Here is a 27990-nt window from a genome sequence, read left to right as displayed (position 1 = left end):
GGTCAATGTGAAGTGGGAGTCAGGTGGGCCACTGGGGACTGGTCAGTTTGAAGCAGGGATGTTTAGGCAAGAGGAGGGGGATGCTTAGGCAAAGGGATGGGGATGTTCACAGAGTGTGGAGTTCCTGGAACTTGTGAGTCGCAGGCCAATGGTTAATCCCAGATGCCGGGTGACAGCTGCATCCTGCTGCTGCTCTGTCTGCTGCTCAAGAGACAGTTTTGGTTCTGCTTTTTTCCCTGCTTTACCCTTACTCGTCTCGCCCTCCCCAATCTGGTAACCACCAATCTGTTCGCAGAGAGCTTCTCTTGTATCTGCTGCTTCTCAATTGCCTTCAGCTCAAAATAATCCTTATGCCAACTGACATATTCAGGGATAGCGGTGGGGACGAGTTCTGCTACCCTTCAGCATGAAGAGAAAAACAACACTTTACATATGTCTCCCACCCAACACAGGACTCTGGTCAGTCGGACTGTGGGTCTGGCTGCTGCTTGGTTTCTGACGGTGCTGTTTAGGCCAGAGACTGTCACCACTGGAACCCACAGCCTCAGAAAAGAAAGTCTTGAAATGAGGGGGATGATGGAGTGTCCCCAACTAGAGAGGATGCTGGATCACTCAGAGCCAACACACAGTGAGACAGAGAGACGCACATTTTGAAGGTACATTTTAAAACATTCGTAAACAGAACACAAAGAGGGTTTGTTTTTTGTTTTTAGTTTTGTATTTTTGTTTTTACCATGGAGCTATGATGCATTGTCTTTAAGCTGCCAGACACGGCATCTATTAAACAAAAGAAAGGGCTGAAATGAGAGACAGACTAAATTATTAAATTCTCTTCTGGCCCATGGCCCCCTCCATCAACCCTGAACACCAGACCAGGTGTTTATTTTCAGGGCTCAAAAGAGAGATCTGGGAGTGTCAGCCAAGAGCAAGGGAGTGGCTTCACCCTCCCAGGAAATCATCTCCTCAGGGGCGCACATGGCCTCAGCCACTTCACCTCCAGCCCTCGATTCCCTCCTCTCCCCACTGACATATCGAGTTTCACACTTTTAAAAATAGCTTCTAGGCAGTGAGGAGCTGTCTCTGAGCCTGGATCCCAGCTCGGAAATGCAAGCCTCCCTTGACCAAGAGCTGTCCTATGTGAGCGTAATTCTAGCTCCCTGCTTACTTTTCATGCAGCACAACGTTCTTTCCATCAAAATAGGCCCAGATTGTTTGAAATATTCACAGAGATGTGGGACTCCTTTAGCTAAGCCCTGACATCCTTCACCTACTTAATAATTCATTAGGCTTATGTATCTTCAGGAGGCATCCAATGGCATTGCTTTTACTGTTTTGCAAAAATCCCTTGAAATTTCCCAAGGATGTCCAGATGCCTTGTTGTGAAGGACCAGCCCCAGCTCCACACAGCCTGTCCTGAGCCCCAGAGAGGTGGATGTGGATGTGGCTGAAATGACTCTCCAGGCCTCGGAATGCCGTCCTGGCCTGGGAACTGATGTGTTTGTCCCACAGAGCCTGCAGGAGGATGAAGAAGACAGGAGGTCAGAAAGAAATGTCAATGCGCTTGAGCACGCCCAGGACCTGGCAACTCCCCATCTCCCACCTCTACTTCCCATGGCCCCTTGGGGCTCTCAGGTATGTCTGCGTTCCCCGGGAGAGGGCTCCTGGCCCCTTAAATCTTACCGCCACATTCCTGACTCTAAATGAGATCGCCTGCGTTGCTGCAGAGTTAAGAGCTTGTGTTGTTAACTCCTTTCTTTCCCAGAGGAGTCCCTTCACCCCCACCCCCTCATCTACCTGTCCTTACCCGCCCCTGTGCCCAAAAGAGCTGTGAACTACAATAGTGACGACCTTTCATTGAGCGCATTTTATGTGCCTGACACTCCGCTAAGAATTAATGTCACCATTTGAGGAAGAAACTGAGGCTCTGAGGGGTTAAGTTCTCACAGCTAGTCAATGGGAGATCTGAGACAGAAGATATTTCTATCGATGTGATACTGAGGAGAGTGGACAAGATCCTGCAAGTGAGGGACCTAGCAGAGTGCCTGGCACAGAATAGACGCTCACACTGTGCAGCCAACATAGTGGCAGGGCAGGGTCATAAATGTAATTACATGCAGCTCAGGGAGTTGGAGGGGATGTGTGATTTGGCCTTCCTCATGGACCCCAGCTATTGGTCAGTGAAGAGAAAACCCTGAATAAGTATGTCCCATCTGGAAAATTTAGTGGGCTACAAAAATTGAACAGTGTCTTTAGCTAATGATCAGTGGGTCCAGATCTGCCTCCCCCAGCTTCTCCTCTGGGTGGGTGAGTGAGCTTCCTGTAGGCTCCCAGCGACTGGGGAGGGGGCAGTGTTCTTGTGCCCTTCTGGCTGCTGTGGTCTCAGTGACAGTGCCAGGCTGAGCGCTACAGGGGGTGACCTCGCTTCCTTCTGTGGGCCTGGGCCTCACTCACAGAGAGCTCTGGTCAAGGTCCCTTCACCTCCTATGGACTCCTCTGTCTCTGCCTCACCCTCTGTCTGGACCCTGGCTTGGTGTGTCCACCCTGGGCCTCAACCATGAGGTCACCTTGCCTGGCCCCAGTAGGTCCCACTTCATAGCTGCAGCTGTCAACCCAATGTCCACCATACAAGGTAACTGAGGGCTATTGGAGGGATGACCAATCCTCCTGAGGACAGCACTCTACCCCTTGCCCAAGCTGACTGCCCCATGGAAGCGCCAGGGCCCCTGCCAGTGACTCGTCTCAGAATCACAAGTGAAGAGTGGTCATGAGTCCAACCCCAGCGCTTCCCTTGAACTCTCTACCCCATACCTTCCCACCCTTCCTGCAACCCCCAGCCCCCAAAGGGGAGGCTTTCCTCCCCTTCCTCTTCCTGACTCTACCTCCTTTCCAGAACTCTCTGTGGTCCAGTAGGCCAGGCCTGCTCCTGATATGCTGCAGCGGGAGAGGCACCTGGCTCTTGCCTGCTAGAGAGGTCAGGGGCCTGCCTGTGCCTGCCCTGGCTTCAGAGGCCTCCTGACTCACACTTAGAGGTGACCGGCCGAAAGTTTACGAGAGCCATTAAAACACGATGGTTCAATATTTGTAAGAGTGTTGTCCTCATTAGAGTGGCCAAGAGCATGGGCTGTGGATTCAGACTGGGGTTTGATTCCTTTCTCTGTCATTTGCCAGTCCTGTGACCTCAGACCAGTTAACCTCTTCAGACTTCAGTTTCTTCTTCTATGGGGAGCAAAGGATGTGAGGAATAAATAACATGCTTAGCAGAGTGACTGGAGCTTACAAAGTTGGAACAGTGTTGACCATTGTTGTTGTTGTTGTTATGACTTTATGATTAGTTCCTCTCTTCTGTCCCCGTCATCCCCATGTCTGGTTCGGGAATGAGGCTGTGTCCACGGCAACTTGTCTTGTTCCAGCTGCTTGAGGAAGAGCAGAAAGGCCACACGGCTGGGACAGAGGCAACCACACAAAGACATTGTATTTCATCTCAATATTTTCATTTTTGTGTATGTAAAAGTAATTTCAAAAAATGTGTGGAAATATGAAGGAAAAATCCAGCATAATCCATTACCTTAATACAATAACTACTCTCTTTTGGTCTTTTTTCTCATTAGATGATGTTGATATAGTTGTGCTGGAAATATTTATACCAGATCTATGCCCAGGGTTTTTTTCTTAACCTAAAATTATAGTCATGAATGTTTTCTAGGCTGATACTTAAACTTCATAATTGTCACTTTAATGGCTGAATAATATTCTGTTGTGTGCCTGTACTATAATTTATTAAGATTTATCATGAAATGTCAGAGTTTTTATAGGTGTTTCATTTTTGCAAATTTCCAAGGCGTTCCTCAGAAACTGATCAACTGGTCATTCCCTAAGACCTTTATGAAATATCTGAATGAGATAAGAAGAATCACAGTCAGCTGTGCAAGAGGGGGTCTAATGCTAGGGAGTGTATGTATGTTGGGGGGCAAATATGTTTGGAGAGGATGTGTGTGCATTTGGTGACAGAGGAGTCCTCAATTTCTTACATGGCAAATTTTAAGGGAACCACAAGGACCCCTCAATCTTCAAATAGCTCCTCATCTGCCCTCCATTTTGGTCCTTGAAAGGTTTCCCTCCAGGACCAGCCTGTGGATTGTACCTTTGTCTTTCTAGGGCCTCGTTAGAGGCTGGCATTATTGGGTAGCATATTATCATCCAGGAATACTTCAGCAAAAATCACTTTATCAGATTAGCTGTGAATCAGCTAATCTGATACCTTTTCCTGACTGTTTTGTTAGGTAACTCTTCCTGTGGCTTTTTACCTATCTTCTGTCTCAAGAAGACCAGGAACCACATCCAAAGCATTTATTCATTCACTGAACAAATATTTATTGAGCTCCCACTGTGCACCTAGTGTTGTTCCAGGAGTGGGAGATAGAGCACCAAGCAGGTCAGACAAGATCCAGCTCTCTTGAAACTTATAGTCTAATGGGAGAGACAGACAATAAATAAATATGACTATTTCTATGTCAAAGATATCAGAACAAAATATGTGATAGGAGTGACTGGTAGCAGGGAGGGGGCATCAGATAGGATGGTAACATTTGAATCAAGATCAGAACGATGAGAAGACTGACGGGAAAATGTTCCAGAAAGAGCAAATTCTAAGTGCAAAGGCCCTGAGGTGGGCACAAGCTTGGTCTGTTCTAGAAACGGAAAACCAGTGTGTCTGGGGAGCAGAGAAGAGGAGAAGGGAGGGAGAGGTCAGTGGTAGAAGATGAGGTCAGAGCCTTACGCTGGCCCAGATGCTACAGCATCAGTAGCTCTGAAGCAGAGGGGAGCCACTGGAGGGTTTTAATCTGAGGAATGGCTCTGTTTGATTTGTGTTTTACACAGATCACTTTGGCTGGTCTGCGGAGAATGGATTGCCTGGAGGGCAAGAGGGGAAACAAGGAGACAAGCGAGGAGGCTTTTGCTGTACCCAGGAGGAAATGGCGGTGGCTTGATTAGGGTGGTAGTAGTGGATGGTAGAAGTCGACTGATTCTGGATTTTTCTGGAGGTAGAACTGACAGGACTTGCTGATCGATTGGGTATGGAATGAGAAATCAAAGATGCTTCCTAGGTTTTTGCCTTAATAATTTGGAGGCACCCCTTACTCAGCTGGGGAACACCAAGGTAGACATGGGTTGGGGTGGAGGGGACTGGAGGTTTCTGTCTTGGACATTTTAAATTTGAGATACATGTTATATATCCAAGTGGAGATGTCAGATGGGCAGTTAAAAATGCAAGTTGGGAACTCAGGAGATAGGGACACAGTCAGTTTGAATATATAAAGCACAAGATAGACAGTTTTTTAAGCCATGGAGCTGGATGTGATCTCCAAAGGATGGGGTGAAGAGATAAGAGAAGAGGTGGAAGTACATGCTCTTCTGCTCTCCACTTTCCAGATGCCAGGCAGAGGCAGAAGAGCCATCAAAGGAGAGATTGGAAGAAACCAAGGAGAAGGTGGTGTCCTAGAAGCCAAGAGACTTTCTCTATAAGCGTCCCTGTCTGTTATCAGAGTAGGTTATCAGTAAATATTTTCAGGGAGCACAAGCTTTGTGGCTGCTTATTCCTGTCTTTGCAGCTTCTGGCACAGACCTGGGACATTGAGTGATGGTGACTGCCTGGCTGGCTGCTGGCCCAAGAGCCTGCACAGCGTCCCATTATCTCTGACATCAAGGCTGATACCTCTGCCTGGCTCCAGATGCCTGGCGAAACCAGGCCCCACCCTAGCTTCCTCCCTACTCCTGTTACACACGCATGGCCCAGCACCCACCCTTCCCTCCTGGCAGGACTCGCCCTCCTCTGTGCCACCTACATGGCATGAGGCAAGATCATTCCCACCTCTTCACCTGGATTCTGCTGCTCTCCCCTCTGGAATGCTCTTCCATCCATCCTTCTGCTGCCTTTCCCAACCTGGACCACACTTCCGGCCTAGCTCAAGGTCAGTTCCCCAGTCTATCCCCATCTGCCCTCCACCTTGGTACTTACCAATTTCCCTTCAGGACCACACCCCTTTTCCCAGCAGATTACTGAAGCCCACTGGACCTCTTTTGCCCGCCCTTCCTGTCTAATCCATCATCATACTGTGTAGGTTTTATCCAGAAATACTTCTTGAATCCCATCACTTCGCTCCATCTCTGCCCCTCACCTTTGGTCTCCATTCGTTTCCCGCCTGAGCCACTACAACTCACCTTCCCACCTCCAGCCTCACCCCATCCATTCCCCACACAGTAGCCAGAATGATCTTATTCACGTCACTTCTCTGCTTAATAACCATCAATAGCATCCAATCCCTTAAAATAAAATACCAAATCCTTACCAAGTCTTTCAAGGCCTCATGGTGATCCAGCCAACTGGCCACCTTCCCAGACATTTCTCACCGCATCACTCCTTACTCACGATGCCCTGGATATACATGTTCAGTTCCTGTACACACCAGCTTTTCCACCTCTCAGCACCTTGCATATGCTGTGCCCGCTCCTAGAAGGCTCTTCTCTGCAGCCCACAGTTTAGCTTAAAGACTGCTTGCTCCGAGAGGTCATCCTTGACTTCTCCCCCAATCCAAATCAGGTTCCCTCTGTTAGTGTCTTTTATTCATCACCCTGTTCTTTTCCTTGATAGGACATCACAATTTATGATTATAAACGACCTTTTCTTTATTTGTTCATTGTCTATCAACTCCACTTCACTGGAAGCTCCATGTGCAGAGACCACCCCTCTTTGACACCCAGAACTGTAGCACAGTGCCCAACACTTAGCAGGTGCACAAAGGTCATTGTCATCAGTGAATGAAGCTTTCCCTGACTTCTCCAGCCCATTCTGACCTTTGGGTTCTTTGCCATCCAAGTTCACTTAGTTAGTTCTTCCCAGTTTATTTTTCCTGTAGCAAAAATAATAAAAACAGCAATAGCTATAATTTGTTAAGGTTTACTATATGCCAGACTCTGCATGCCGGTCACATACATACATAATCTTTAATCTTTTCAACAATCCTGCAAGATAGGTACCATCCACCCAATTTTACGGATTAGGAAAATGATTCTCAGAGAGATAAAGTAATTGCCTAATGCCACCCAGCTAGTAAGCACCATAGCCAGGTGTGAACTCGGGTCTCTCTGACTCCAAAGCTCTTCTTTCCTCTACGTTTGTCTGTGTGGGCGTTGCCTCCAACTAGTCTGTGAAGTCGTGTTGTTGTAAGTGTTTTGTTGGTGGCCTCTTTGCTTTGTGGTTTGTTGTTTTTTTTTGTCATCCTTCACCTCTGTACTGCAGGTGCTCCCTACCCACCTGCCATTTGTGAGGGTGTGTCAGGGGGCTGGTGAGAGCCATGCAGGACAAAAGGTCCCATGTTCCTGTTAAAGCTGCCCTGCGAGGTGAGTTCTGGGGTCTAAGAAGGTAGAGTGGGTGGCCATCCACAGACCCTGACTTACGGGGTGCCAAAGGCCTGTCTTCCCCAAATATCTCCCTCACCAGGCAGGCCAGCCCTGCCCTCCCTCCCTCCCTGCCCAAGGAAATTCCCACCATTGGAGTCACTTACATATTAGGCAACAAAGGTTGGCCTGGCCTTCGGAAGGCCTCTCCCATGAGCACTTCAAGCAGCTGACAGAATTAACAAACTGTCCCCTGGCTCAGGGGCATGGCTGGATAGAGAGTAACAGAATCTCAAAGCTGAAACAGATCACCTGGATTCTAGAGCAATCTCTTGCACAGTAGAGGAGTCAACTCTGTGCTGCCCAGGCAGGTACCCCTTGCATAATTCCAACAACAGAAAATTATTACCTCCGAAGTGACCAAGTTCTATCTTACATTCAGGTCAAATCTACCCACCGACAAAGACCCCATTTCTACCGTCAAGTGTGACACAACATCAGCGTAATCCTTTGCTGTGCTGGACAGCCCTTTTCACACCCACAGTTAGCTTCCATATTCGGCAGTTTCAAGACTCTGCTGTCCAGGGCTCTGGTATCTGCTTCTGTCAAGTTTTCACTGCATTATGGCTTTGCCCCCTCCTTCACCCCATGTGGATGTTTCAGTTGGGGAAAGAGGAGGATCCAGAGGGTGGGCAGTGGGCCAGCTGCCTGATGGGAGGAGGAGAGGGCCTCCCAGCCCTTGAGAAAAAATTCGTCCCCTGGGTGGCCCTGCCTGACCTGTCCTCACTCAGTGCTTCCTGTTACTCTCAGAGAATGGACATGAGAGAACGTACCTGGGTACTTTCTACAGAGTTGACATATGTAAATATCTGGTATGGTGGCCTGGCACAAGGTTGGCATGAAATAAATGTTAGTTTTCTTTCCCTGTGTCTTTATTTATTTAACATATAATAACATTTATTTAACATATAATAATTTAATCTATTTAACATATAATATTTCTGCTCTTTTTTAAAAATTGGTTTTTCTGATTGTAAAGAACATGTAATATATGTTCAGTATAGACATTAGAAAATTTTAAAAGTTTAATAAAGAAAATAAACATTCCCCGGGCTGGCCCAGCAGCATAGTGGTTAAGTGCAGGCACTCTGCTGCAGCGGCCTGGGGTTGGGCTCCTGGGCACACACTGGCACACAGCTTGTCATCCGTGCTGTGGCTGTGTCCCACATAAAGTGGAAGAAGATCGGCATGGATATTAGCTCAGGGCCAGTCTTCCTCAGCAAAAATAGGAGGATTGGCGACAGATGTTAGCCCAGGGCTGGTCTTCCTCACACACACACAAAAAGAAAATTAACATTCCCAATAATCTCATCATCCAGAGATAAGCTCTCACATCTTTAATATATTTCCTTTCAGTCTTTTTTCTAGCCATATATATACATAGAAATCAGTTTTGTTTATATATACATATATTTATACATGTAAAATTGAACTTATATTGTGAATCTTGTCCTTTCCACCTAACAGCAAATAGTGATCATTTTCCTCTGCCATTAAAAAAGAAGATTTTTAAAAATGGCTACATAATATACCATCACATCATCTAGGTTGTTTCTAAAATTTGATGCTATGAATATTATCCAAAAGCCTATAAAACATGCCCTTAATATCTAAATTACAATAATTCCCCTCTCCTCCTTGCCAAGTTGGCAGACAATTCAAGATTTCCCCCAGATTTCCCTCCAAGTATCCCAGAGAACTCCCAGGGCTGTTGTTCTTGTCTGTGAGGTGGTTCCTCCACCATTTGTCTGCTGACTCGAGACTTTCCTACAAAAGTATCTCTGCTGATTTGCCCAGGCTAAGGAATGCGCCTGCTCTGTCCAGATCAGTGAGGAGAGTCCCCCAGCAAAGTTGCTTGGTTACCAAGTATCACTTGGTAATGATATGGCTCAATACACACACATACACACACACACACACACACACACTCTCAGAGCCGGTTCCCCCAAAGCAGACCCATGGTAGCAAGGCGAATAAGTACAAAGGAGTTTCAGCATTACCCCTGTGCCTTAGCTTCCAATAAGCTAAGCTCTAAAACTGAGTCCAAGACACTGGTCCAGCCTTCCCTCATCCTTATGGCGCATTTCCTCTCTCCCATTGTCCTTCCTTGCCATCTGACCTCAACGGGTCTCTTGAGGATATCTTCAGTTTGTAGGAGAGGAAGACAATTCCTCTACCCTTTAGGTCCTTCTGGCTGGTGTAAGAATTAAATTGACACAAGACGGAATAACAGGAGAAAATCAAACAAAGCTTTATAACACGTATACATGGGAGAAACCCAGGAAATCTGAGTAACTCGCCAGAATGGCCAAAACTGCCACCTTAAATACCATTTTCAGCTAAAGACAAAGGAGGATGTTGGGGGTATCGGTTTGGGGCTTCAAAGGGGAAGAAGGCAACTTACATGGAAATGGAAACGGAAATGTTTGTTAAACAAGTGTTTGCTGGGCTGGCTATAGACAATGTTATCTTGTGGTATTAGCTCCTTCCTAAAACAGGCCTTCTGTCTTAAATTCTTTTAGGCAGTTGGGGGAAGGTCAAAGTTTCTTTCAGAGTCTTTTGTTCTTAAGAATAATCAAGCCAGGGCTGGCCCCATGGCTTAGCGGTTAAGTGCAAGCGCTCCACTGCTGGCAGCCCGGGATCAGATCCCGGGTGCGTACCGACTCACTGCTTCTCTGGCCATGCTAAGGCCGTGTCCCACATGCAGCAACTGGAAGGACGTGCAGCTATGACATACAACTATCTACTGGGGCTTTGGGGGGAAAATAAACAAATAAATAAAATTATAAAAAAATAATAATAATAATCAAGCCAAAGAGACACATTTTGAGGTGGCCAATTCTGATCCCTGACAAGTTCAACATGTACTTTCAGTAACTTGAATCCCCAGTGGAAAGAGGTCAGGATCCCAATCTCTTTTTTCCCCCAAGAGGCTTTTCTGTTCCTACATAAATTTCTGGATGCAACTAGATTCCTAAGAGAAAGTGCATCTAGCTCCATGCAGCAATGTCCAAAGCCCAAATGCCATGGATATATCAGGGAGGTGGATGACACCATCCATCAGTGACTTCTAAGCCATAGCCCTTGTTAAACCAAATGAACAAACAATGACAAAAATAAAAAGCAGTTACAGGAATAATGCTAAATTGAACTCCTTTGAGGATTTGTGCAAGAGTTTATGTTCAATAAGTTCCTAGAAACAGAATTGCTGGGTCAAAAGTCCTGCAAGTTTTACATATTCATAGAGATTATCAAATTACCCTCCAACAAGATTGTGCCAGTTTACCTCTTAACAACAAAGTCTTGCTGACGCTTCCCCATACCCCGACCAACACTGAGTCTGTCGACTTTTCATCCTTGCCAATCTTAGATGAAAAATGGCATCTCTTTGTTGTTTTAGCTTACATTCTCTTAACTTGCATTCTTTGTTGTTTTAAGTTACATTCTTATTATTAGTGATAATCTTTTATAGGCTTATGGCATATTCCAATGATTCCCAAACTTTGTTAAACATTAAAATCTACCTGGGAAATTTTGAAAAATCTCAATGCCCAAGTCACATGCCAAATCAATTATATCAGAATATCTGGGAGCCAGGCATCAATACCTGTTTAAGGATCTCCAGGTGATTCCAATGCTCAGGAAAGTTGGGGAGCCGCTGACATGTACATTAATACCTTGAATTGCTATCTTTCGTCAATTTGTCTATTGAGTTGTTTGTTTTTTTAGTATTATTTGAAAGAGCTTTTGGTTTATTGGGAAAATAGCACTTCATCATAAATTTGGCAAACATTTATACAATTTAGTCTTTTATTATTATTTATGCTTGTTTTGACATGGAGAAATTTACTATGTATATAGTCAGAATTATCCATTTGTTTTCCTTCATTGCATCTCAGTTTTGTGTCTTACTTCCTCCTATGATAAAACAATAACCAGTTAGATTATATTTACATCTGGAATTTATTTTAATATAAGGAGTGAGGTATGGATCCAGTTTATTTTTTCTCCAAGTGACAAAATGGTTATTTTTCAGAAAATGGTTATTTTTCCAATGTAATATCAAATGCTCCATCTTTCTCCTATAAATTTGTAACGCCATCATTTTCACATGTAAATTTCTTGTTTATTTTTCCTCCAGGTTTATTTATTTTATTTTTCATTGCTATTGTGTATGAGACCTTATTTTCCCTTGTGATTATGATTTTTATAGGAAAACTTATGATTCTTGCTTATTTATTTTTGTAATCAGCCATCCTTATTGTATCCTAAATTCAAATATATATGTATTTTTATATTGATATTTATAATTCTCTTTTTAATGACTGCAAAGAATTCAATCATAGCAATATGCTATAATTTATTAATATATCTACCAATGTTGAGCATTTGGGTGATTTTTAATTCTTCACCATCAAAAATTTAGATGCAATTAACATTTTTAAGCATGTAGCACTTTTTCCCTCAGTGTGGGTTTCCAAGAGTGGAATTACTTGGGCATAAATAAAAAATACATAAATAAAAACCACAAAATTTTGTGGTTTGATAAGTACTGATGTATGTTGTTAAGTAGTGATGGTGGTTGGACTTGGATATGGTAAAGGAGGGTAAGAGGCTTGAAGCAGGGGAGTCAATGAACAGTCCCAACAGTATGGGTTACAGAAGGTAAAAGATCTTGAAAAGATGTCCAAGATTACTAGTAATCAAGGAAATGCACGTTAAAACTATAATGAGACACCATTTCATACCTATCAGATTGGCAAAACACAAAAAGCCAGACGATACCCCTTGGCATACCCCAGTGGGAACTCTCTTAACATAGTGGTGGGGGAGTAAATCAGTAAAAATTACTTTGGGGAACAATTTGGCAATATCTAGTAAAATTGGTAACAATATACCAATTTTATAATCCAGCAATTTATACTTCCAGTGTATATACACTAAAGAAACAGACACGTATGAGAAATTCACAGTAGTATTGTTTGTACAATTCTTCATTGAATCTAAGGTATAGTAGTCCCCCCTTATTCACAGTCTCACTTTCCACGGTTTCAATTACCCACGGTCAACTGCAGTCTGAAAATATTCAATGGAAAACTCCAGAAATAAACAATTCATACGTTTTAAATTGCACGCTGTCTGAGTAGGGTGATCAAATCTGTGACGTCCTGCTCCGTCCCGCCCAGGGCGTGAACCATCACTTTGTCCAGTGTATCCATGCTGCATATACTACCAGCCTGTTAGTCACTTAGTAGACATCTTGGTTATCAGATTGACTGTCCTGATATCCCGGTGTTTATGTCCAAGTAACCCTTATTTACTTAATAATGACCCCAAAGCGCAAGATGAGTGATGCTGGCAATTCGGATATGCCAAAGAGAAGCCATCAAGTGCTTCCTTGAAGAGAAAAGGTGAAAGTTCTTTACTTAATAAGGAAAGAAAAAAATCATGTGCTGAGGTTGCTAAGATCTATGGTAACTTTTATTACAGTATATTGTCATAATTGTTCTATTTTATTACTAGTTATTGTTGTTAATCTCTTACTGTGCCTAATTTATAAATTTTTTTTTGTCTTTTTTTTTGTGAGGAAGATCAGCCCTGAGCTAACATCCATGCTAATCCTCCTCTTTTTGCTGAGGAAGACCAGCTCTGAGCTAACATCTATTGCCAATCCTCCTCCTTTTTTTTTTTCCCCAAAGCCCCAGTAGATAGTCATATGTCATAGTTGCACATCCTTCTAGTTGCTGTATGTGGGACGCGGCCTCAGCATGGCCGGAGAAGCGGCGCGTTGGTGCGCGCCCGGGATCCAAACCTGGGCTGCCAGTAGCGGAGCGCACGCACTTAACCGCTAAGCCACGGGGCCGGCCCACCTAATTTATAAATTAAACTTTATCACAGGTATGTATGTACAGGAAAAAACGTAGTATATATAGGTTTCAGTACTACCCGCGGTTTCAGGCATCCACTGGGGGTCTCGGAACGAATCCCCCGCGGATAAGGAGGACTACTGTACTTCATTCACTAAAGGAAGAACCACCAGTTAAAGTATTACACATGGTCTTTTTGTGTGAGTGTGTGAGGAAGATTAGCTCTGAACTAACACTTGCTGCCAATCCTCTTCTTTTTGCTGAGGAAGATTGGCCCTGGGCTAACATCCATGCCCATCTTCATCTAGTTTATGTGAGACGCCTGCCACAGGGTGGCTTGATGAGCTGTGCGTGGGTCTGTGCCCAGGATCCAAACCTGTGAACCCTGGGCCACCAGAAGCAAAGTGTGCGAACTTAACCACTATGCCACCAGGCCAGCCCCCTATACGTTGTCGTTTTTCATAAGTATCCCTTAATTCAGAAATGCGAAATAACACATGGCTTATAAGTGATAAAATATAGTAATAGCAAAAACTTCAAAACAGCTTAAATGTCCATCACACGAAAATGGATAAATAAATTGTGATATAGTTCATGGACAAACCAGATCTGTATTTATCAATATAGGTGAATCTTATAAGCATAATATCGAGTGAAAAAAACCCCAAGTTTATTGTAGAACACATATCCTTTATATGAAATCGCTTATATATAAAGTTTAAAACATGCAAAATAGTACCAAATACAGCTTAGAAATACATACATATGTAGAAAAAGAATAAAGACTTGCATGAGAGTGGTAGCTACAAATTCAGGTTCACGGTTGTCCCCAGGAAGGGAGAGGGGGGAAGTGACTAGGTGAGGGGCACACCAGGGGACTTCAACTCTGTTACCAACGTTTTATTTTTTAAACTGGGTAGTGGATTCATGGGTGTTCATTTTATTATTCTCTATACACTTCGTATATCATAAATATTGCTTAATGCTTTTTAAAAAAGAGAAATTAACATTAGAAGCTAAGCAGGGAAGGTGTGTTTTTCTGGGAGGCTGTTTTATTTTTTTGGGTAGGAAAACAATCTCTTTGACCCTGAGTTGTTCCTACCCCTCCTTCCTCCTCCCGTCCTCTCCCTGCCAGATATCTTTGGATTAAAAGGTCATCCTGAAGGCCAAGCGTTGGGTTTAATTGTGAATTCTTATCCCAACTTGCATAGGCTATGATTTCCATTTCCTGTGGTCTTTCTGCCGTCTGCTTCTTCCTTTGCTTTGTCTCCTGGGGCTGCCCCATCCTGCCTGCCTTTCCCTTCCCTCAACTCACCTTACTCGCTGGGGAGGATGGCTCCCTCTCCCCACCCCCAGCCAAGAGCAGGAGTGAGCCTCGCCTGCTCTAGGCAGGCTGGGTAACCAATGCCCTTTCTCCATCCCAGTTTATCAGGTGTTGGAATGGGATGATTCAGGCAATGGTTGGGCCTCCCATGACCAGGAGAGGCTTTACTTATGCTGGGGATGTCACAAACACAGTAAGGTATGTGAGTGGGAGGCAGATGTATTATATAGTTGACTTCCAGAGTCAAGGACCAATGAGAGACTCCAGCAGATCCTTGAAATGAGAGGAGAGATTGGGGCAGATGAGAGGAAGGACTTGGAAGAGCTCTTACCCTGTTATCCCCAAAAGAGGCTCCTGCAGGCAAAAGCACAGACACATACCTCCCGCCCTAGATGTGTCCTGGAGGAGATATGCTTTCCTTAACCTAAAGGCATTAGGGACTCAGCTCAGGAGACAGGAGAGGACACAACCCTGGGTAATTCTCCCCCACCCCTCTCCCTGCTGGAGAGCCCCGAATGGAGACTTGCCACAGATGTGGTGGCCAGGTGTATTAGTAAGAAACCCCTCCACCACAAGTGGCAGAGTAAATAAAGCTGAATTCAAGTAAGTATAAAGGGGATGGGAAGTGCCTTTATTATCTCATATAACTGGAAGGTCCAAGGGGTATGCGGGCTTCAGGCATAGCTCGATCTAGTCATTCAGACCATGTCCTCAGAAATTTCTCTTTTTCTCTCCATCTGTCAACTTTGCTTTTTTCTATGTCAGCTCTATTTCTTAGGCTGAGTCCTTCCATGTAGTAACAAAGATGACCCCCAGTACCTCAAAGTTTACATCTTCCTTAGAGTTCATAATCCAAAGAAAAGAATAATATCTTTCTCTCTCGCTTTCTCTCTTCACTAATATAATCCTAAAAAGAAAAAGAAGAAGGAAGAGGAGGAGATCTAATTGTTCCTGAACCAATCATTGAGTCAAGGGGATGGGAATGCCAACTGGCCAGACTGGTCAAGGGCCCACTTTTGAGGGAAGAGGAAGATTCCCCATGATTGATAGCTCCATAAAATCCCAAAGGAAAAGGGTGTTCTCCTATCAGAGGAAGGGATGCTGGGGGTCATTAAGTCCACATACCGGGATCCCACACACAAACTCAGTCACCCCTTAACCTCAGAATTGGCCTGAATACTTGGAATTGTTCCATATGGATTTTGTCCATATACTCCAAAATTAAATCAGAAAATAATCGAATTATTTTGCCTTAAATAGCTATAAAGCCTAGGAGTAATTATAAATGCTTATAAATACAAATAATTGTAAATCCCAGGTCTGGCATACTGGATATGTCTCTGTTTCAAAAAATGTTTTCAAGGAAAATTAGAAATAGGGTAGCCAATCATCCTAGTTTGCCCAGGACTCTGGTTTTAGCACCGAAAGTCCCTTGTTCCAGGAAACCCCTTAGTCCTGCGCCAACCAGGTCAGTTGATCACCCTCAAATTGGGTCTTTAGTTATTGTTTGCAGCAAATGGGAGCTGAGGTCTCCAGGCCAGGTACAGCAGGGAGTCAGGTCTGCACTCTTGGAGCCCAGAGTCCTTGCCTCCGAGGATCTGCTTCACCAGGAAGAGCATTGGAACCCCCGATTCCCGCCTACCACACCGCTACAATGCTGGCAGCTCCCACGCATGGGACACGAGGCCAGATTCCAGCTCCCTCCAGGCCCACTCTGGACAGAGCTGGAGGACCCACTAGCAGCAGGAGGTGGCTTTCCCATACTGTTGGAGGCAGCCAGGGGGAGGGCTCCAGGTGGTAGCTCCAGCTTCTCTGCTCCTCACAGACCGGAGACCCCCTTCCGCCCGCTATGCTTGAGTCACCTACACCTTCAGCCTCACCTGGGCGCTGCCTAGATTACAGCAGCCTGACTGCAGAGTAAGCCCCAAGGGCTGGCCCCGCCCGCCTCTTCGCCCAGAATGCCCTTTGTCCCAGTGTGTCCTTTTTGGCAGCTTTGCTCTCAGGCCTGGGCCCTGGAGCTCACCATCTGCCAACCAGGCAGGACCTGTAAGGAGGCTGGGCGGGGGCAAAGGGGGGCAGGCAGCCAGGTGGGAGTGGGCCTCCTATCAGAGAGACAACTCAGCCACTCTCCACTTCCTCAGTGCAAACTCTTTAACTCAGACTCCGATCACTACCTTAGAATCAACCAAATATCACCAAAAAATCCTCAGGGAATTTTGCCTGAACCTGTTACAGGGCTTACACGGAATCCCAAGTCTGGCAGGGCTAGTTGGAAATGGATCGTTAGGGTCACATGCCAGGCCCCCCAGGGGCTGATGATGCTAATCCACTTTGGTGCAACAGGACTTTATTCTCCAGTGAGGGCTCAGGGTCCTTCTTCCCCACACACGTGCGTCCCCTTGCAAGTGCGCGCGCCCACCGCCCCCCCACCCCCCCCACAGGGCCACGTCGGGGGAGTGGCGAGGAGGAGTCATCAGCCCTGGATCCTGCTGAGAACAAGCAACAAGCTCTGTTTTCACACCCTCCCAGTGCCCTCCTCATAAGGTCTCCTATCCCCTCACCAAATATCAGCCTATTTTTAGTTGCTTTTAGCTCTTTCCTGACCATATCCTTGGCTGTACCACCTTTTTGGCATCAAACACACTGTTTTCATGGTTTGGTGTCTGTCATATCTTATTCTGAAGGACCCTGAATCCCCCATTTATTCTCACTCTGAACGGATGCCCAAGCATGGTGCGGCCTCAGTGGGCAGCAGGGCAGGCCAGACTCCAGAAGTCAGCAGCAAAAAAGGACTTCGAGGCCGCCTGGTTCTGTGGTCTCGCCGTGGCTGTGTCTCAGACTCCCCTGAGATGATGACGGGGTACAGACGCCAGATCCCTCTCCTGAGACTCTGGCCCCAGCTAGTCCAACCTCCCATTTTACGGAAGAAGAAAGTGAGGCCCAGAGAAGGGGGGGCCGTTTGGTTTGTCTCACACAGCAGAGCTGGAACTGGAGCCCGAGACTCCTGGCTTCCAGTCCAGTGCTCTGCCCACCACACTACAGTGCCTTCCTGAACACAAATGGACTCTGACCTTGAAACCAATAGGAAGCCAAGGCATTCCTTGGCTCTGCTGGTCTCTGTCAAACCCAGGACTTGGTATGAAGGCATCTCTTGCTCATGGACCCTCCTAGGCCAACAACGCCTGGTCCCCATCTCCCCTGGGAGATGGTGGGGAGCAACTCTCAGGAAGCGACTGCAGAACCTCAGCTCGGGGGTTGAACCAGATGGAACTGGTGGGGAATCATGTTCCTCTGTAAGGACTTGGCTGGAACCACATTCAGTCAAAAGACAGAGCACCAGTGAATGAGGTAGATTAGAGCCATTGGATACAGTTCTTAAAACAATGGCACCAGGACAAACTCAGCCCTGACAAAGTACCTCAGAGCAGAACTTGCTAGAAGAACCCCCCAACCCTCTCCTTGTGGGGTCTAGGAGTCTCCCCAGGTGCCCTGGCTGGGGAGCTGATGTCAGGAGACTTGGCAGAGTTTGTGGGGGTGCTTGGTCAGCCGGCTTTGGACCAAGGAAAGTGAGGGCTGCCTGTTACCCCTCTCTGGGAGAAGCCAGGAGCTCCACCTCCCACCCCACCTGCCCTGTACGTTCCCTCAAGCTTGGCAGGAGAGACTTGTGGGATGGGGAAGGCAAAAAGTAAGCCAACAAGAGAAAGAGGAGGGTGAGGGGAGAGAAAGAAGAAAACGAGAGAGAGGAGGGAGAGTGGAGAAGTGCTGAGGACAGGAGGCTCTGTCCAGGGGCCTGGGATTGTCAGATGAACCCAGATATGATACCACACTAGCCCTGGGTCACTTTGTAAAAATCAGTCAGACCTAGCCATTCCACTCACAGGTATTTACCCAAGAGAAATGAAAACTTATATTTACACAAAAACCTGTGTGCAAATGTTTGTAGCAGCTTTATTCATAATTGCTATAAATTGGAAACAGCTTTGTCCTTGAACTGACAAATGGATAAACAAATTGTAATATTTTTATGATGGAATACTACACAGCAATGAAAAAGAACAAACTCTATACAACAACATAGATAAATCTCAAAAACCTTACAGTAAACAAAAGAAGTCAGCCACAAAAGACTCAACACTATGATTCCATTTATGTGAAACTCTAGAAAAGACACATCTAATCTGCAGTGACAGAAAGCAGATCATTGGTTCCCTGGGGCCCAGGGAAAAGAGGAAAGATTGACCATAAAGGGCTAAGAGGCAACTTTTGAGAATGAAGGAAATGATCTGCATCTTAATTGTGGTGGTGGTTACATAGTTGTATATATTTGTCAAAACTCATCAAATGGGTGCATTTTATTGTATTAAATTATACCTCAATAAAGTTGATTTTTAAAGTAAAAACATAGAAGCTGATTCACCAAAGGATCAGTTTACCAAAAGCGCAATCATCCTCCTGGGCCGCCTACCAAAGCTGAGACCTCAGCCTCCAGCAACCCCAGCTGAACAGTTCTAGTGTGAGCCCCACCACCTCTCACAGGCGCACAGCTTTCCTAACTTCCAGGACCCCTCAGGCAGCCTTGGAGTTTCCATGAGTCTGCCCGGGCATCGTCCCTCTACTCTCTGGTGGGCAAAGGGCGCTTCTGTGAGGCTGCATCTCCCAGAGGCCAGTGGGGAGCAGAACAGACACGCTCTCGGCTCTGGGATCCCGAGAGTCTCTCACACTATCTTAAACCTGTGCTGTTGGCTGGTGGCGGCAGTGCACACGAGAGGGTCAATGACTGCCTGAGGATTTTTCCATGTCTATTATTTCTAGGAAAACTGAGGCCTAGAGAAATTCAGAAGCCAAGATTTAACCTCTCCTTCTCTTTGTATTATGTATTTTGAAGATGGCCTACTTCCTCGGGGCGGAAGATACCAGTGGCCAGTTTGAGGGAAGAAAGGACCACAGGGATCACAGGGACGAAAACACAAAACAAAGTGGCCTAGTTAAAATGATCACATTTCACCCTTTGTTTTTAAACTCCTCGGTAAAGCTGTGACTCTCAGGAGAGGGTATTTCCCGACCAAAGAGTCCCTTACTGGAAATAAGTCTCTGTTCAAAATCAGTTTCTCCACAGTCAGAACCCAGTGGCAGGCACCTCGTGAGCGCTCAGCGAGTGTTCTCCACTGATGTAACGTCAACGGCGGCCACTTAGCAATGTCATCTGCTGCTGGCACCTCGTGTCACATGGGCTCCACAGCTAGGCGACTCCTGCCCAACGTGCCCTCTGTCAACATCCAGCCTCGAGTCCAGAAAGAGGCTCTTCCAGCCCTGCAAAGCAGCTGGACAGAAGGATGGTGCCTGCCTGAGTTGACTTAGCCCAACCTAAACACAAATGGCCAAGACTCTGCTCTGGCCTGGAGGGGCAGGCGGAGGCAAAGTGGAGAAATGAAGGGAGCCTGCAACCCCGCACCCCGCCTGCTCCAGATTCCTCCTCCTCCTCCATAGACATGCAGATCTATCCCTCGAGCCCCATCCCCTCAGGCCCAGAGTGACAGCTAGAGAATCTGAGGCAGAGTCTGCATGGCACTGGGGGCACCGGGAGCCCACAGGGCATGTGGATAGGACAAGACCCAGAGGCCATTCATCACAGGGGAAGAGGGAGAGGCATTCATCATGAAGCCTTTTGCAGGCCGAGGTGTGTGCCAAGGAGCCACAGTGGGCTGAGGGAAGAGGCACGCCTGCCTCCCAGCACACACGGTGCTGATGTTCGCCTGTTCCACCCACAGGAGTGGGCTTTGCTCTCTCTCTCTTTTTTTTAATTGCGGTAACATTGTATAAATTTCAGGTGTACATCATTGTACTTGTATTTCTGCATAGATTACATCATGTTCACCACCCAAAGACTAATTACAACCCATCACCACACACGTGCCTAATCATTCCTGCTGTCTTTCTCAAACACTCTGCTCAAACACCTTCCATGAATCACCACTGCCAACAAAAGACAGATGGTGATCCTTGCATTTGATATCCAGGAGCTTCTTTAACCTGCTTTCTGAGTCTTCATCCTTTTGCTCATGCTGTCTCACCTGACAAAAATGCCCTTTCCTGCTTCGTCAGTCATTGGAGCTCTACTCTTCCTTCAAGGGCAAGTTCAAGTTTTCCTACTCCAGGCAGCCTCTTTTGACCTTCCCAACCCTGAGTGGCCATGCTGTCTGAGCAGCACATTTTCACACCTCTCCTCATGTGTGACATGATCATCCTGACACCACTTACATGATCTTCCCGTCTCGCCCAACTTAGGTTGTGAGCTCCTTGGGCAGGGATGACGTCTTCGTGCCTCTGCTGTTACTGTACTGTGGATCACACCACTTACAGTGAATCCATCACCAAGGCTCAGCCATGTGCTAACACCTTTATCTCAGTTAGTCTTCACAACCACCCTATGAGGTAGGAACTATTATGCTTCCCATTGTACAGATGGAGCAACTCTGGCTTAGAGGGATAAATGTACCCTCTAGCGGGATAAATTTGAACAGAATCAGTGTTCAAATCCAGGTCTATAAAACTTCAAAGTCTAGACCTTAACCAACTATACCACATTCAATCAGGTGTTTCAATGTCATCCTCACAAAGGTGACCAGTGACAAAGAGTAAACTCAGTGTACAAAAGGCTCCAGGCAGTCTTGCTATGTGAGAGAGAGTCAAGAGAAGGAAAATAAAACCTATCATCTAGGTGAAACCAGAGGCCACAAGTTTTAGTAGCAGGAATTTCTCGAGATGGAGAAATGTTGAGCTGTGGACACAAATGCTTTGAGAATGTAAAGCACTGAGCCGGGCCTTAACATCTTGTGATAAAGATAAAGAAGGATGGAAAATATTTGTGAGCCAAATCCATTGACAACACTAAGAATATAAATATTACCTACATTGGGATGAAGGCCGTTTCTGGTCATATTTATGCTTATTTTATATCTTGTCATTATGAAATAGTCATGTCTAGTTTGTTGGCCAGAAGTTCTGAGATATCTCAACATGTTAACTTCAGTGGTTGATTTTTTATCTCCCACTACTTGGAGAGTATAATGTTTATTTTACTTTATGTTGTGAAAACTGTATTTACTCACTGTATGTTTGTTTCAGGAAACTGAACTTTACTTATCAAGGAACTGTGGGGGGTCATAATTGGCCACCCCAAAATGTGTCTCTTTGGCTTATTTTTAAGAACAAAAGACTTCTGAAAGAAACTTCAACCTTCCGCCTAACTGCCTAAAAGAATTTAAGACAGAAGGCCTGTCCCAGGAAGGAGCAAATACCATCAGATAAATATAGCATAATATAAAGTAGGTGTGGTAGACAGGAAGGCACTAGCAAGCCCATTTTTATCAAAGTTCTATTTTGGGTCTCATTGTCTATAGATGGCCCAGCAAACATTTGTTTACCACACATTTGCTTTTCCATCTCCATGTAAATTCCTCCCCTTTGAAGTCCCAAACCACTACCCCCAACATCCTCCTTTGTCTTTAGCTGAAGATGGTATTTAAGGTGGAGGCTTTGGACATTTTTGCGAGTTACTCAGTTTTCTTGGGTTTCTGCCACGTATACATGTTATTAAACTTTGTTTGATTTTCTCCTGTTATTCTGTCTCTTGTCAATTTAATTCTTATACCAGCCAGAAGGACATAGCGGGTAGAGGAATTGTGTTCCCCCCTACAGAACATAGGAGCATAACAGAAAATCCCAATTTTCCAGGACAGTAGCATCTTCTGAGAGGCTGAATGTGTGGCGGTTACAGCCAAAGTTCTGGGGCCAGACTGACTTACATCACAGCCCTCACATACCATGGTGACCCTGAGCAAGTTACTTATCCTCTCCATGTCTCAATTCTTCTTTGAAATGAGATAATAATAGTATCTAATTCACAGGTAATATAAAATACATAGAATAGTCCTTGTCACTTTGTAAACATTCAATAAATGATAGCCACTTCATTCCTGTTGACATCTGCCTGTTTCTTTACTGATGGGCATTGGGTATTTCCAGTTGATGAACAAGACAAGCAAAGTCCCTGCTCTGAAAAGAGTTACAGCCTGGTGGAATGAGGCAAAGAGAATAAATGAACAAGATAATTCAAGATATGATATATTAAATTAAATGGAATTGAATTAAATTAAATCAGTGACCAGAGCATCACAGGAGCAAGTAGGTGGGCGAAAGGCATACGTGCTATGGAAGGTGGTCAGGGAAGAGCTGCTGGAGAAAATGTCATCTGATCAGAGCCATGATGGATGAGAAAGAGCAGCCATGCAGAGTCGGGGTCAAAGACTTCAGACCAAGGACCAGCAAGAGCAAAATCCCTGATGGGGGAAAGAATTTGTCGTGTTCAGGGCATGGAGGACCAGCGCAGCTGGAACTTGTGTGTGGAGGAAGGAGTAGAACAGATATGAGGAGCCAGACCACACGGGGCCTCTGAGAGCCGTGGCAAGAAGTAAGAGCACCCGGAAGCTATGGAGGGTCACATAATCCAGCTTCTGTTTTTAGGAGCTCACTCATGTTCTTCTGTAGAGAATGGCTTACAGGAAGGCAAAAGCAGAGACAAGAAGACTGGTTAGGTTAACGCAGTAGTTGAGATGAGCGAAGATAATGGCTTGGACTAGAGCAGGGGCAGTGAAGCTGGGGAAAAGCTGGAGGGAGAAAGTGTCACCGGAGCGCCGAGCGCTGAGGACATGGCCCATTGTCCCCCTATGCTTGCCTTCTTGATTGGGTGTTTTTTCTCTGGTACCCACATATCCTTCCCCATTCTCTCCTCGCAGAAAGACAACCATTATTCAACTTTCTCTGTGTTTTCCAATTTAATGGCTGCAGTGAGATCTCGTTGTTTTCATTTGCATTTCCCTGACTGCCGATGATTTTGAGCATCTCCTCAAACACCTATTCGCTTTTCGGGTTTCCCCTCCTGTAAAATGCAGGTTCAAATCTTTGGTCCATTTTTATGTTGGCATGGTCATCGTTTTCTCGTGGATTGCATGATAATTCTTTGTATATACTAAATATTAATCCTTTCGTGATTTGCAAATGCATTGCAAATATCTTCTGTCATTCTGTCAGCTATCTATTAACTTTTTCTGTATGTTCTTAGTTGACAGAAATCCTAAATTCTTATGTAATCAAATTTAGAAATTTTTTGCCTTATGGTTCATGGTTTCAAAGTGTTGTTGAAGAAATCCTTCTTGCCCCCAGATCACACATAGATTCTCCTCCATTGCCTTCTATTAACTTTATCGTTTTCCATTTAATGTGTTGATCCCATTCACAGTCCATCTCTGTATATGGTGCTAAGTGGGGATGCTGTTTTATTTGTGAGCCACTCATGCCCGTGTCATCTACTAAACAGTCTGTTCTTTTCTTATTGATTCGTGGTGCCAATTTTACCATATATGAAGTTCCCTTAAATATTAGGCTCTGTCTCTGACCCCTCTATTTTGTTCCATTGGTCCTGTTCTTGTGCCAGCAACATACTGTTTGTATTAGTGTGACTTTGTAGTTTATCTTAGAATCTGGTAGGGTAACACTGTCCTCTTTACTACTATTTTTTAAGGGGGAGTTTGTAATCCATGGATATTTACTGAGAGGAGGAAATTTGGAATATATTTTGGAGGTAGCACTGCGCTTATGGAATCTTTTGCTTTACTAAGTTTACAATTCTGTACGTTCAAATCTGGCAACAGTTCCCCATTTGCTTCTAGGTTTTGTACCTTGTTTAGGAAGATTTTCCTCATCCCAATATCATATAAATATTCTCTAATATTTTATTTTAAATTTTCTATAGTTGCATTTTAATGGTTAGATATCTAAATTGTGTGGAATTTATTTTTGTGTAGTTAAGAATTGGGGCTCTAATTTTATTTTATTCTAAATAGTGAGCTAGTTTTTCCAATAAAGAATAGTCCATCCTTTCATCACGGTTGGAAATACTTCCTTTATCTTATACTAAAATTCCGTACACTATACATAGGGCTCTTTCTGGGCTCTACGTGGTTTATGGAAGGTACTGGAACCCAGAATTTGTTGGCAAGACTGGAAAAGCATTAGATGTGTTTGAGCAGGAGAATGACGGGTTGAAGGGGGTGGTTACAAAGCTCGCTGGCCAGCCAGCTGTGTGTGGGATGAATCGGGGGAGGCAGAGGAGGCTGAGAGACAGGTGCAGCTGATGCGGTGGCAAGGAAGGGACAGGCGCCTGAGGCATCTTGAAAGAGGAAAGGTGAGGAATGCGTCCTTGCTGGGTTCGCAGGGGAGTGATGTCAGCTGAGCCCCTGGGAGGAACGTACTTTTCAGTGCTGAGTCACCTCAGGCCAAGAGGCTGCTGGCAAGAGGCAGATCCCGGTCACCCTGATCAGTGGGAGTCGGTTAACGAGCCCCCGGACACAGCCAGAGGTAGAGGCCTCAGAGGATGCAGATGGGGGTCTCTGGGGTGATCTCAGGCTTCCTGCTCATCTAGGAGGAGAGGGTGCTGGGTGGAAAGGAACTCAGTCCCTTCCACTTTGTGCAGAGACAGCTTCAGATTTCCACATGGAGGAACTCGGGGGGCGAGGTGGAGACTTGGAGCATCAGTTGCACATCAAGAACACTGTTTCAGCTTAAATTGTACGCTCACTTGGAGACCTACCAGAGTACAGGAGGGCGTGAGGCACCCCTCACTCTGCCGTGTGGACATTGCCTCTTTGCCTGGCACTCCTCACTCACCCTCCCAGCCCGCTTCCCACCGTCCCCACAGGGTCCTCTGTCCCCTCCTGCCCTACTTAGAGTCCACACTGGACAATTTGCCACTTAATCCAGCCGCCTCTTCTCCCTTCACTAGATCATAAATCCTTTGTCATTTCCTTCCAGATCCCGCCCTGGCAGTCAGCACGGGGCCGGGCCCACAGTAGGCAGTCTGTAAGAGCTTGCTGGTAGACTGGACCACTCAGTTTCCTGTTGCACCAGCTCTCAGTATTAGCTCTCACCTGGGTCAGAGGCTGTGCGGAGGGTGCAGAGGAAGGAACTTCTACCCCACCTCCTTTTAGCCTCCTATTCAATTTGGTTTCATTCAATTAAAATGAGGCCCTGCTCTTGAGGAGTTCATGGCCCATGAGGAAATACAGGGCTGGAGACCTAGAATTTCCAGGCTCTGCCTAGGATGGACGGAGCAGGGTGGGGGCGGGAGCTTGCGGCTGGGCTTCTGCAGCCCAAAGAGGATCAAGTACCAGGCTTTGAGGTATGCCCTGGAGTCTTGGGCTTGCCCTGGGCCTACTGGATGGGGAAGGGTGGGGAGTGGAGGGAATGGAGAGACAGGCAGATCCTCAGGGAAGAGGTCTCCTGGACCTCATCCCACTCTTCACCCCGTCACCTTCAGGACCCTGTAGTGGTGTGGGTTCGGTTGCCCACAACATCAATCGCCATTGCCTTCTTCTTGTTTTTCTTTTTTTTAAGGAAGATTGGCCCTGTGCTAACATCTGTTGCCAATCTTTCTCTTTTTTCTTTTTTCTCCCCAAAGCCCCAGTACATAGTTGTGTATCATAGTTGTAGAGTTGTAGCTCTTCTATATGGGAAGCCGCCTTAGCATGGCTTGATGAGCGCTGAGTAGGTCTGCGACAGGATTCAAACCAGCGAACCCCAGGCCACTGAAGCAGAACGCGCGAACTTAACTGCTACGCCACCGGGCCAGCCCCACCATTGCCTTCTTAAAGTTCAGCTTTGATCATGTCACTGTCCTGCTCAAAAACCATCAATGGCTCCCACTGCCTACAGAATAAGTCCAAATTTAAAGCCTGTGGCCTGTGAGGGTCACAACTATTGGGCCCTAATGTATCTTTCCAGATTTGTTCCTTCACAAAACCTCCCTTCTCTCTGCCAACTTCCACCACCCCCTGTGTCCCGCTCTCCTCCCCCATATCTCCTCCCACACAACTCACTACTCTGACACCAGACCACTTGCATCCCTGGGCATACCCTGCTTTCTGGCCTCCCTATTCTTGCTCTTGCTTATGCTATTCCTTCCTCCTACCATGCCCTTCCTACCTACCATTAACTGAAGAAATCTTATCTATCCTCTAAGACCCAATTCAGATGCCACGTCCTCCATGAAGCCTTCTCAGATCCTCTTTCCCTTCCCAGCTGACATCCATTTTCCATCTTCTGTGCTCCCTCGCCAGTTATTAGCTGTGTGACAGAGCTCTGTAAACCACAGAAATTTACAAATGTGAAGGATTTACATTGATCCTTCTAGAATACCCCATGTTACCATAGGATACTTGGACCTCTGAGCTACTGAGAGGTTGAATGTATTTGGCTCCCCAGCTGGGCTGTCAGCAACTTCAAGTCTGGAATTTCCTCTCTTAGCAGCAAGTATACAGTAGGTGCTCACTAAGTTGTGAACTAAATTGAATTCAATGGAGTCCACTGAGGGGTGTGGGTGCTGAGTTGTGTCCTTGGTAGTGGGGTAGATGGCAGGGGCAGGGAAGGTTGCAAGCTGGAGGACCTGGCAAGCAGAGGGGAGCAGGGTGGGTGACGCCTCTACCTGGCGGGAAGAGGTCTCACAGACACCACTGACTGGGTTCCACCCCCACGTTCAGGCCCAGCCAGCCCTGTGTGCAGATCTCACCCTCAGTTTCATAAAATCAGTCTAATCTGTGGGCCAGAAAAGCAGGTTGTGGGGCCCCAGGTGACAGCTCAGGCAGGAAACGCCCTTTGTATCCAGCCAGGCAGCGAGAAGGTGGAGTCTCCTCAGCAGGCCCCAATGAGCCAGCCACCAGGCCAGAGATAGGGATCAGCGGGGCAGGGTGGGAGCATCCTCTAAGGGGCCCTGAGACCAGGCATGGGCGAGGCATACACTCTCTATAGCCAGCCTCCCAGGATGGCAGGGAGGGGGCACTTGCCCTTGACCCTCTCCTCACCAAGGATTCAGGCAATTATTTCCTTTCTTCACCTTCTGACTTTGGGAACCCTGACCATGGTCCCCGACTCCCATGAGGCCCCCGCCCACAGCTCCTGGGGTACCAAGTCATGGGACTAAGTGGAATTAGGAGGGAGGAAACCATCCTCCCAGAGGGATATATATGAGCCATGACCCCTATAAGATGAAGAGAGAGGGCTTTCCCAAAGCATGTCTGGGCCAATCCTAAAGTTATGACGGTCCAGCATTTTCTTCTTGCCACCCACTAGTCCCTTGGTCAGCCAGGTGGTTCTGACCTTCTGGGGGCAGCAGGCCACTGACCCCAAGGGCCAGAGCCCTTGCTGGTCCCTGTGTTTCCAAGATCTGAAGACCTGAGGGTCAGGTCTAGAGGCCTAGGCCAGGGCCCTCATATCTCTACACCCTCCTTAACC

General features: G+C 46.2%; 1 protein-coding gene across 1 annotated transcript in view; it reads left to right on the top strand.

The window, feature by feature from the left end:
- Positions 1–1449: 1449 nt before the first annotated feature.
- PLA2G4E (phospholipase A2 group IVE) overlaps positions 1450–27990 on the top strand; it is a 62304-nt gene continuing 35763 nt past the window's right edge. Inside the window, exon 1 of the mRNA XM_058540451.1 lies at positions 1450–1632. Within this exon, the coding sequence (XP_058396434.1) occupies positions 1450–1632 (183 nt within the window). The remainder of the gene's footprint in view (positions 1633–27990) is intronic.

The sequence above is a fragment of the Diceros bicornis genome, chromosome 5 (assembly GCF_020826845.1).
Source record: "Diceros bicornis minor isolate mBicDic1 chromosome 5, mDicBic1.mat.cur, whole genome shotgun sequence".
Classification (NCBI taxonomy): domain Eukaryota; kingdom Metazoa; phylum Chordata; class Mammalia; order Perissodactyla; family Rhinocerotidae; genus Diceros; species Diceros bicornis.
This window is presented reverse-complemented; position numbering and strand designations above follow the sequence as displayed.